General features: G+C 49.6%; 1 protein-coding gene across 1 annotated transcript in view; it reads right to left on the bottom strand.

Moving 5' to 3' along the window:
* The window catches only part of Osbp2 (oxysterol binding protein 2), a 64,167-nt gene extending 52,093 nt beyond the window's left edge, over window positions 1-12,074 (bottom strand). The window contains exon 1 of the mRNA XM_033762276.1: window positions 11,995-12,074. Coding sequence (XP_033618167.1) covers window positions 11,995-12,073 — 79 coding nt within the window. The 5' untranslated portion in view covers window position 12,074. The remainder of the gene's footprint in view (window positions 1-11,994) is intronic.
* Between the last annotated feature and the right edge of the window lie 30 nt (window positions 12,075-12,104).

Here is a 12,104-nt window from a genome sequence, read left to right as displayed (position 1 = left end):
ATATATATATATATATATATCTCCTAACAGACCAACCTAGCAATAAAACATTTTTTAAAAAGTAATTACATTTTAAACTCAAAATTTAGGGTAGTGATTAACTGGCAGGAGAAAAAGCTACAGATGATGACTTGTCTGTCATCCCTGAGTTTTCTCATATGCCCCTTCTCAGGCAGTGCCTACCCTATCCCGGCATTACTGCTATTCTGATTTGTTTCATCACGAGTTATTTACAGCTCAGTGTGAAGTCTCTGTGTTCAATACCCAGTATACTTCCAAAGAATATACACAGAAGGAGCATATATCATGTTTCCACTTACGTGAAGTTCTAGAACAGACAAAAATAATTGATGATGAAACAAATCAGAACAGCAGTAATGTGGGGATGGGGTGAGGGGGACACTGCCTGTGGAGGGGCACGAGAAAACTCACGGATGAGACAAGTCCTTTACCTTGACAGAGCCTGGGCTATAAAGGTGTCACCTCTGGGTGCTGATCTGTATGCTCAAATAATGATGCACGGACGTGAGGGCAATCTGGCTGCCATGTTTTTCACGTAACTGAGCTCCAGAGTGGATGTGGCTGATCTGGCTGGCTCCTCCTCCACCACTCCATGTGAGTTTCTCAGAAGCTGTGCATTTGGTGGAAGAGGACGACCACCCGCGATAGAGAAGGCCCGTTTCCTTGGTCAAGGGCATCCAAGTAGCTATGCTTCCCTCCAAACAAGCTCCCAAATAACTGTGCGCATAGAATTAGTGCCATCCGTGATACGGATATTTAAAAGAAGTAAGCACATACTGAACTCTGCCTGGCAAACTGAATTTTGGGGAGGGAGTAAAATATACTGATAGCTGCAATTTACTTTGAAGAAGGTTTTAAAAATAAGATGGGGCTGGAGAAATAACACTGTGATAAGAGTGCTTGCCTAAGTGTGCATGAGGTTCTCAGCTTAGTCCTCAGCACTGCACACAGAAATAAATAAACTTAATTCATTAATAAATAAAACAATAAATGATGGACTGATAGGTAGGTAGAGGGATGGATAGAATCATAAATAGGTGACAAAGCAAATGAAATATTAATGGTAGAATATAGGTGATGGGTATATTGGTGTTAACTATACAATTCTTTCAATTCTTCTCTCTGCTTGAGAGAGAAATAAATGTTAGAAAGTAAAAACAATGATATGGGAAAACTGCCCTACTGTAGAAAATATACTTTCCAACTACCATAATCACATCCATGTGGCTCAGGCTAAACACAAGACAAAACCAGCACATGTTAAAAAAAGCTGCACATCCGCATTAGGCTAACATAGATTTAAAGAAATTTAGGGGACACGAGGAAGAAAATGTTCAAACGGGAAGGGGAAAGGGGAGGAAGGAGAAGAAAAGGAAGGGAAAAGAGAACAGAAGAAAATGGAAACAAAGCTTTTGTAAATAAGGAGGGGAAGGGAATGGAGAAAAGAATCCAGATATGTTATGTACAGGTACAAATTCCCTATGAATATGATCACCGTGTATATCAAAACTGTACCAATAAAATAAAAATTTAAAAAGAAAGCAAGGATATGCCCACTCAATAATGAGATAACATTTTAAACTCTCAACATGGTTTAAAATGTCATTAAACACAGCTGTGCATATACGGTGAGACTAGATGGTGTGTCTATTTTCTATGGCCATCTGACCAGGTAAATTCTGCTTTCCATATTTGCAAAATAAGGGAAGAGGAGGCCTTCAAGCCAGCTAGGGCTCAAGGTGACAGAGATCACGGGACTGACAAAGTTCTATCACATGTGGTGTGTGGGAACAGGTTCTTAATGCATAGGAGTCTATTATTTGTGGTTATCTTGCAAGAATTATACATTTTTTTTCCTTTTTCCTTAAAGGTCTTTTTTCAACTGAACCTTCTATGATGAGCATGAATTATCCTGGTAATCAGGGGGGAAATGTCAAGATTTAGCCAAATGGCAATGATTCAGGATCGTATCCTCTAATCTTTATCTCCAGCAACAGGACAGTGGGTTTGAGCCTTTCCAATGATACAACTATGTGTTTCCAAGCCTCAGTTTCCTTGTCTGTACCACAGGGGTTGAATAAATCTAAGATCCGACCTGATTGTGGCAGCCTGGGATTTTTCTAGCTACATGATTTTCCTTCTTGTAGGTAACAGATCCCTTCCCAACTCAATGTGAGAACTTGCACAATGACACCTTCCTGATCCAAACTCCTGAAAAATGTGGAGAAAAAAACCATGAGTGTGAGGCTGCATTTCCCACGAGAGTAAGAGCTAAATCAAGCTATAGGCCATGTAAGAAAGTTCCAAGCTTTGTGTAATTCATGGAAGACACTCTGGGAATACAGCGCTTGCTGCTACAGCCAGGTGAACGGCGAGTGTCGTTGCCCAGTTCCCCTTCCTTCTACGGAAAACCACTAATGGCCGTGTTTCAGGGACACCTGTGATGTTAATGCCTCTCCCAGAAAACCTGGCAACTGTAATCAAGGAGAAGGCTTAGCACTTTGATCAAGTGAAAGTTCAAACGGCCGGCTTTTCTGTTAACAGTAGTTATCTGCAGCCAGTTGGATTCACTGCCAGCTCCTCATAATACAAGCAGCAAGCTCCTCTCCGCCCTGGCTGTTAAGAAGGGGACAAAGGCTGACTGGGGTGGGGAGGGGTAGGAGAGAAGCCGGTGAACAAAGGGGAAAGCTCCCCCTGGAAAAGGCGCGTAGAGTGTCTCAGAACAGTCAGATACTTCCTGGTCACTTGTTCTAGCAGGCGAAGGAGGCAAAGATGAGAAGGGCAGACTGACAGCACTGAGAGGGGACAGGGTGAAGTTGAAGCAGACACAGAAATGCCACAGGGCTGCGGAGACCTGACAGGGTGCTGGCCCACACAGGACAAGGGATTCTCCGGTAGTGCCGACCTTCAGCGTAGCTCAGAGCCCCAGGAGCAGGGCCCCGTCAGGACCCCACCCACGTCTGGACTGGAACCGCTGTATCTGGAGCGGCCCCCAGAAACGCTGAAGAGAAGATTTAGCGGTCCAGCAAGCTGCTTTCAACCAGAGGACTCCAGAACGATGGACGGGACGGGTGTGAGACCTGAGCACACAGGGGCCACACCCAGGGGGCCCTGGGTTTGGGTTAATGCTCAGTTATGGCTGGCTTCAAATGCTTAATAACTTTTCCACGGTACCCTGTATTTTCATTTTTCACTGGGTTCCACAAGTTATGCAGCAGGTCCCACTGGAGATGATAGTTTCAGGGATCGTTTTTCTGAATCTAACTACCAAGGACAGTGGATGGGTACCGGGGTTCCAAAAAGCCACGTATGACATAAACCAACTCTATTTCTGGTGCTTCCCTTTGGGTTTCCACAAAAGGTCAGGAGAAAAATGCAGACAAGCCAGGAGAGTGACCACAGATAACTGAACTAGCGGACACAACTCTGCCTTTTTTGCGTTTGTTTCTGCGCTGGGGCTAAAATCCAGGGTCTGGCACACATTAGGCAAGTGCTTCACCATTAAGCGGCACCCCCAGCCTACTTCATCCTTTTGGTCAAATACAAAGTAAAATACTAACGGGGCGCAATTTTATGCCTGGCCAAAGGATATCCTCTCAGAACACCTGCAATCCGGTGCAAGGAAGCTTAAAGAAGCTGTTTCCTACACCCCACCCGAGCATCAGGAACCTGAATGCTCTTGTGGAGGATACAGCGCCTCAGAGGGACGCATATGCACCTTTGCCTCAGAGATCACACTCCTGGGAGTCTCAGAAGGAACACAAATGAACATTTTTACATGCTAAAAGCTGCTCAGGCAGCAGTGTGGCTGCTCTGACAATCTGGGAAGAACTTAAATGTTACTCAAAGGAAAATGCACTCCACAGCCACTCAACAAATACACTAAGCCTGTTACCAAATGAGCAAAGTGCTTATGGTAGCTGTAGGAAAATTGTCTTTTATGTCTCACTGGTATTGAAAGGACATTCACAGAAAGGAAAAACACTGCCCCCAAACAGGGACCTAACGACAACACGAAGCTAACAGAGTTGTGGAAACGTCTTCAGCGGTTTTCTTTCTTTGGTGGGGGGGTGCATGTGTACAGTATGTATGTGTGGCACTGGGGACTGAACCTAGGGACACTGAGATACCTCTCCTCAGTCCTTCTATGTTTTGAGACTAGGTCTTGCTAAGTCGAACTGGCAGGACTCCAACTTGGGGTCGTCCCACCTTAGTTTCCCAAAGTGCTGAGATTATAGAGGCCTAGCTGAGCCGCAAAGAGGTGGCCAAGAACAAAGCATGTGTGTCGGGAGGGCAAGGAGGAGTGGGCTTGGAGGTTTTCAGGCAGATACGCAGCTGCCCAGTGGTTAAGGAGCTAATGCTCATGCTCCAAGGGCCCATTCCGCACAAAGCGTGCTGCTTCCTGTGGGAACTTATCTCGGCAGAGAAATGTACCGGTGGCCTAACCAGCTGTCGGTTCCAGCTTCTAAGGAAATGCATTTGATATCAAACCAGGCCCCACCAAAGTCACAAGCACGTTGGACACACTAGGTAGGTTCAAAGGGCAGCCCAAGGGCATTGTTCAGGTGGGGTTTTGATCCTCAAGTTTGCGGCCTCCTTTTGCCTCAACACACCCCTAGTGTAAGCAGCTACTATTTCTGAAGATGTGCGTCAAGAGTCAGCTCAACATGCGCATCAGAAGGAAACAGGACATAAAAGGAAATCTATCTTTGGCAGCCTGAAGCCCATAGCTTCGTCTTACTCATACTGCTCATCAATTTGACCCAGCGCTGCTGTCAGTCTGAGCTGACTGGTGCTTTTACAGGAAAACCAGGCATCAGGGAATGGATCAGGTCAGCAGCAGGTGGTGGCCCACCTGGAGGATGACCCCATTGTCCATCAAGCAGATCCCTCATTCTGCCAGGACAGGGCCTTGGGCTTGCGCTTAATCCCGTGTTGCCCCCTCTGTCCATGGTGACTCGGAGGCTCCTCTCCCCAGCACAGTGGCCTCCCTCAAGACTCCCCACTCAGCCTGCCGGGGCCCTCCGAGCCCTGCTCCAATTCCGGCCTGTGCTGGGCCTCTTTGGAGTCACGTTTTGGCTCGTCGTCTTGACGCCTGAGCAGGCTTCTCTGTTAGGAAGCAATGGAGGTCACTGTTTTATACTCAGGGCCAGACACGGTTCCTGACAGATGTTTATATTAATGAGGGTGTTGCTGCATATGGCTGAAGAGGTTGTACAATGCACAACCCCAGGGGCACCGATCACAATACCGCAGATTTGTTTTCGTTATCACACACATCCAGCAAAAAGAAGCACACAGCGCTGTTCTCACAGATCTTTGTATTACCACATTTTAGGGTGAATGGAGGTAAAGGTCTGGAGGGATCTGTTCAAGTTCCAAGTGAGCCCAAAGCAGTCCTACACCAACTCGTGCAGACCAATGAACCAGCTCCCGGGGAGCCCCCAACTGATGCCGCTGTCACTGAGGGCAACGGAACCCTCGCTCTGGGTCAGGGCAGCGTGCTGCCTGCCACGGCTTTGTCACTCTGTGCCACCAGGCCTTTCCTCATAGGGCCCGGCGCAGCTGCGGGCGTTCACAAGCGCACACAGAAGATGGTGCTTGACTCTTCTTCCCTGCTGCACCTCAGATCGGGCCCTCCTTCCCTTCTCCGAGCCTTCACAATGCAGTGCGGTGAGTCACCTGCCACCGCGGACTAAGAGCTGCCGTCAACACGAAGCCCACGAGCAGAGATGAGGTGGCTTCCTGTCCCCTGTCCGGAGCATGCGGCAGCCTGGGAGCTCCACGTCCCCTTCCCCTCCCTACCTATCACCAGCCGGCCCTGACACAGTGACACTCACTGCACGCAGGTACAAGCCAGCCTCAGTCCTTCTCCTCAGCTCCCTGTGCCTGGACCACCCACACCTACTCCTGAGCTGCCTCCTCACAGAGGGCCCTCTACCCCAGGTTCCCACACCTCCAGACCAACAGGCAACACCTTTCCCCAGTTCCTCGGGCCTCCTGCTCTGAATATTCTCTGACATTCTCACCTGGGAATGCCCCGTATCTCCTAGGCTCCGAGTATGGCCACCAGGGCTGTGCCTGGGTCCTTTTTCCTTCCCAGGGGAGGTAGTGGGGTGGAGGACAGAAGAAGGCCGGCTGGGAATGAGGCAAGCCGGGCCCTGGGACCTTTCACCTTCTGTGTCGGACTCCTGTCACCTGCCTGTATGCCCTACACAGCTTTGGAACGAATGACTGAGGGATGCTATTGGCCAGATTTTCTGCCAACGAGCAAGGACACGTTTCTCTTTCCTCTCAACACTACCATTCGCTCTGCCCCAAGACATCGGAACCTTTAAAACATTCTCCCGGCACTTAGCTTCCATCAAACAAGGAGTCCTTCCGCATCAGCACACTACATTCTCACATCTCTCAAGTTCCGTGCCGGAAAGTGAACACCCAGCCCATCCACTGCAACCTCCACCCGGGCCAGGGCCTCTGACAGTCAACAACCCTTCCTGCTGGCCTTCTACTGCCCTCGACTCCCCATTCACCCAACCTGTGTTAAGTGCTGAGTGTGCGGGTGCTGGTCCCCCTTCTGCCTGTGAACCTTAGGAAAGCCACCCCTCTACCTGGAGTCTCAGTTTCCTCATCTACACAAGGACATGGCCAGTAATCACCTTACCGCCATGGATAAGGCTCCCTCACCACTTCAGGGTCTCGCACCACCCCACACACACACCTTATTTCAAACTCTGCAGTAACCTCCCTTCCCAGGTGAGGGAGCTGTGGTGGCCTCGCCCACATCACCCCTGGAGCCCCTCAGGCTCAGCCTGCAACTGTACCGGCATGCGGTCTCTCAGTTATGTTGGCAGAACGGCTTCTTAAAATAGTGCAAATGATATCGGGAAAACATTACACCCCAACAGGTCTGCTTGTAAAATAACATGTGTCTCTATGAGGAGGAATCCAGAAAATCATCACCATAAGTAGCTACCATGGGCCAAGAAGGGGCCAATCCTATGTTGACGTGTCAAGTGGAATTCTCATCCCCTAGTGTAAAAACAATCAGAGGCTCAACCATGTGACATATCTAAGAAAGAAGTCACACTGACCCTGGTTATGGCTACTGGGGGCAGGGAGAACTTCAACGGGGCAAATGCTGCAGTGAAACCTTCTTTCCAAAAGCTACACAATCCCCTCAGAGCCAGTGGAGCTGTGCTTCCTAGGGATTAACAGCTGCCACCCCGAGGAGCACGGTGTCATCACTCACTCAGCCCTTTTCCCTTCCCTCCTCTCCCTTCCCCCCCTCCTTTCTCTCTCTCTCTCTCTCTCTCTCTCTCTCTCTCTCTCTTTCTTTCTTTCTTTCTTTCTTTCTTTCTTTCTTTCTTTCTTTCTTTCTTTCTTTCTTTCTTTCTTTCTTTCTTTCTTTCTTTCTTTTTGTGTGTGTACCGGGGATTGAACTCAGGTCCTTGTGCTCGCAAGGCAGGCAGCGGAACCGCTAAGCCAGATGCCCAGCCTGATATCCTTTCCGATCTACCCTTCCAACGAGACCCCTATCTACTTCTCATCTGTCATGAGGCCCGAGACCTCCCACCAGCCCCTCAAGGGACGTCCCAACCCCATCCTCCACCTGCCCACCTCTCCCTCATCCCCTGCCATCCAGCTGGGTGTCAGCTCCAGGAAGCACTCCATCATCCTCCAGGTTTGCCAGGCAGACCCCCTTCCTACCTTTCCCAGTAATTCCCACTCACCACACTGTGACCAAAAGGGAGAGGGCAGGGGCAGAAAGACCCTTTTCGTGGCTCCAATTCTGACCTCGGAGAGTCCCTGTGAACCAGGAGAAACCCCAGAAGAACAGGAGCCGAGGACCCCTGACCACAAAATGCTGGCTCAGGATGCTCCTTGCCACGGGTCTTCAGATGGCCCTCGGTCCCATTCACCTGGAAGGTGGTGGATTGGCTATGGGACATCAGAAGTACCGAGTGCTAGGGACGGGGGCGAGGGGCGCATTTCAGAGCAGGCGAACCCCATCTCCACTCCGTGGAGCTGTCAGCCTTGGAGAAATACAAGACTTGCATTGGAAGGACCCCTTAGAAGAGGTTGGCGGGAGACTTGTCAGATCCAGCTTCGGAGGACAGCTTCAGGAAGCAGGGGCACTGGGCTTAAAAAGCTGAATCCAGTTAAAATGTGAGCGAAGGGTAAGAACATTTGGCCAGGCGAGTGGAGCAAAGTGAGGCTAGATGGGGTGTGTCGGGGGGCACCAGGCTGGGTCAGGTGGTGAATGTTAACCTCAGGGCACTGAAAGGCCGTTCCACATACATAGCAGAAGGTGATTACAGCAGAAAGCCAGTCCCTTGCTTCAGGCCTTAGTTCTTCCTCCCAAGGATCCCAGCACATACCATATGTACAGAACACAAGAGCAGATACTTTGACAAGCTACCCCCAAAAGGATCCCACTTGTGATTTTTTTGATATATTCTATATCAATTCTCAGCTGAAATACTGTGAGGCATCTTCTCTGAGAACTGCTTCTGTCCCAGCCTCCAAAGAGGCAAAAAAATCTTCATTAAAACCACAGGCCCTCAACACACACACACACACACACACAGGCACGCGCATGCTTCTGACACTACTATCACAGCCACATGCAGGCTGCAGCACACTTGCCACAGAGTTGCTGGGGACCTTTGTGAAGACACCTGTCATCAGTGGTATGCAGCGGCCACTGCTTTGATCTCTCCCTAGTTCTGTGACACATCACCCAGAGAGCTGCCAAACTCAGCGCGGCTCTCAACACCGCACAAAGTGCAGCCGATCAGAGTTGGGGTCCAAAGACAGAAGCAGGTGGTAGGCAAGCAAAGGGGAAAGTGACCATCTCAGCAGCACCTGGGGCCTTGCCTCAGCTGAGACCACCACACCAGGGCTCCTGTGTTCTGCTTTCAGAAATTTACATACCAACCAGAACAGCGGCACTACTGTCACACATATCTACACACACACACACACATGCACGTGCACAACACAAAGGCAAAGGGAGAAGCCATTGAAACCCTTTAGACTTAACACATTTCACCTGCTCTTAGTTCTGGAATAAACCCTCTAATTTCGCCTACTCTTAGTTAATCTCTAATCACTTTTCCTCACATCTCATCTCGTGAATACGACCAAGCCTTATCCTTGGAGACACAGGCTTGAGATCTCTTTTTCCTTCTTCACACATGGCTACCTTGTGAACTTTCTTTTTTTGCAAAACTCATGGTTTCAGCGGTGAGCACACTGTTTGGCAGGCAAAGTGGGCCTGATTAGGTAACAATGCCAAGGGATGAATGGCCCTTAGAGGAGACTCCCAAATGGACTTTTCCCCTTGTAGCTCATGAGGCTCTGTGTGAAGCAGAGATAGAAACACAGATTACACATCATTAGATTACATATAAATACATATTATCTCATTCCAACCTCCCAGCAACCTTACCAACTACTAAGTTTAATGTTGCTGCTTTTTATATGAAGCAGCCAAGGATCCAAAAGGCTAAGAAGCCCACTAAAAGTTAGGTAAGTGGCAGGGCGATTCAAACGTGCCAAGGAGCAGTGTCCTGCCCACAGAGTGTCTGGGAACAGGCTCTGTCCTCCTCCTGAAGCCTCTTTCAGGCCACTCCTCTCCTTCTTTGGGGGGTAAGGTGGGGTTCGTTGGAAGGATAGGGACTCATCTAGCGGCATGTGTTCTGGCAGGATAAGAACTCAGGTCCGGATACATGGTGGGGCCCCAGAGTATCAGTCCGTGCCATGAGCTTGCATAGGCCAGCAGCAGTCCTGTGACCAAAATGCTCACCACCAGGACCTCAGTTCCTGGCTCCTGGGAGGAGGTAGCACGCTGGCTCCTCTTCCAATCTGCACAAAGATGGGCTTAGGTGTATGACACGATTTTACTGGAGTCCATCAGACTGACCCTTCGCGTCAATATCCTTCAATGCATCTGAGACAGGAGACCAGTGTCTTCCAGGCTGTGCTGGGGTTGAAAGGCCCACACGGCAGAGAGGCCAGGAAGCGCCCACCTTCCAATGCTAATGATTAAGCAGGCCTTTTGTGTCTTGGGGCTCAGCCTTTTTTCCTCCTTTCCCTTTAGCCCACAAGGTCAACATTTAAAACCTGGAAAATTTATTTTCAGCTTGTTTTGAAACCTGTTCTGGCCTTCTTGGCCTCACACTCACACACAGGGTACCTGAAGGACCCAGTCTTATTTGCCTCTACAGTCTCCAACGCTGAGGCTGAGTCCTGGCTGCTCTTGACCAAGGCACTGGCGCCTGGGCCTCCTCCCTCTGGTGCAACAAGCTTTTCTCCAAGTCCTGTTCGACCAACCTCCTGAGCCTGCTCATCTTCAGACCCACAGTACAGACACTGACAGGAGAGGTTAAAAGGAAGGCTGGCCTAGAGGGGCCTGGCAATCAAAAAGGTCACCCTGTCACTGCTCTCCAGGTATAGCTGCTGCGGTCACACCCATGCTTCCAGACAAAGGTGTGCATTCCTAACACAATCACCAGAGCAAGTGGCCATTAGGTCCAATCTCTAGTAAGAAGCAAATCTCCCAGATAAGGCAACAAAGAAAATCATTTTAAGGGCTGAAGGAAGGAAAACAGTTTTACACCTAACTGGTATATATTTTTTTTTCTTTCACGACTCCAAAATTCACCCTCTGAATAAAACCATCTAAACTGATAGCAAAATCATCATTTAAACTTTGCACAAAGAAAATGACACTATATCCAAAATAAAAACTAGAAACGAAGACCAATTGTCTAAAACCAGAAAACATACTTTGTACAATATTCACTGTAAAGGAGTTTTAAGATAGACCATAGCATCAGCTCCCAATGATTTTGAGACAGGGTCTCACTATGTAGTTGAGACTGACCTGGAACTCAATGGGTAGCCCAGGCTGGTCTCAAACTCAGTGATCCTCCTGCCTCAGCCTCCCAAGTGCTGGGATTACAGGCGTGCGCCACCATACCCGGCTCCAATGAAGTAAATTTTTTACGTTTACAACTGCAAATACCCTAAAACTCTATCCTGATTTGAGGAGACTATGTATAGTTAATGACTCTTGTGCTGAAGCTTGGGGTCTGCAATTTCAGGAAACTCTGGAACTGAGCAAAAGTTAATAATCCAGCTTATTACAGATCAGAGTTAATTCTAAAAAGGAGCTGTTTCTAATACATTCTGGTTAAGTGAAATTAACTGTTCCTGTGTCTTTTAGGTTGACAGTGTTAAAGAATCTAATTTTCCCTAGAGATTCAGAGTATAGCAGAAACACTCATCAAGACAAACACAGCAAATTTCACTCGTGGCAAAATCTCCAAGCGTCTGGAACGGTAGGCAAGAGAGTCTGGAGAGTTTGCAAGGCTCCAACTTAAGACAGCTGTTTCCCCCGCAATGCCAAGGGCGCCGGGACTCGCTTGCCTGGCCACTAGGGGGCAGTCATTCAGGATCGCCATGGGGTAGGGGTGAGCGTTCTCAGGGCTGGCGCTCGCTCAAACCCAGGCAGCTGGCTATTCAGGAGGGTCATGGCAGTGGGCAAAGCCGACGCCCACGGGTGGCTCTATAGGGAGCAAAGCCGCAACTCTGCCTCAGCTCCCGAAGCATGCGGGCCTTGGGCATACAGGGGGCCCCCGACCCCGCCACCCTATCCCACCCCCCAGACTACAAAAGAGAATGTAAGCGGGGGTGGGGGGGGTAAACACGACCACCAAGTCTCCCCAAAGACCTCGGTGGTATTTTTCCTTTTTGCGGAGGTTCATTCGACAGCCTCATCTCTAGCCACGGCCCCTTTTGCAAATGCACGGCGCATGCCGGGGTGCGGGGACAGGGGTTCCCGAATTTCCCCGCGCTCCCCACGCCGCGAGTCACATCGGAGGATCGCGTGGGCTGATCATGCAGCAAAGCCCAGCGCTGGGCGTCAGTGTGCGGGGAGCCGGGCGGAGGCCGAGCAGCACTAACCCTTCTTAAATTTACTCAGGCAGCCGGAGCTGCAGAAGGAGCGCACCGAGGCCGTCTCCCAGCAGCCGCGTCCCTTCATCCCGCGGCCCGGCGGCCTCTGAGCGGTCGGA

This window comes from Fukomys damarensis, unplaced genomic scaffold (assembly GCF_012274545.1).
Source record: "Fukomys damarensis isolate Sample0158 unplaced genomic scaffold, DMR_v1.0_HiC HiC_scaffold_12, whole genome shotgun sequence".
In the NCBI taxonomy this organism is placed as follows: Eukaryota; Metazoa; Chordata; class Mammalia; order Rodentia; family Bathyergidae; genus Fukomys; species Fukomys damarensis.
The sequence above is the reverse complement of the archived record's forward strand: the minus strand, read 5'-3'. Positions and strand labels throughout refer to the sequence as shown.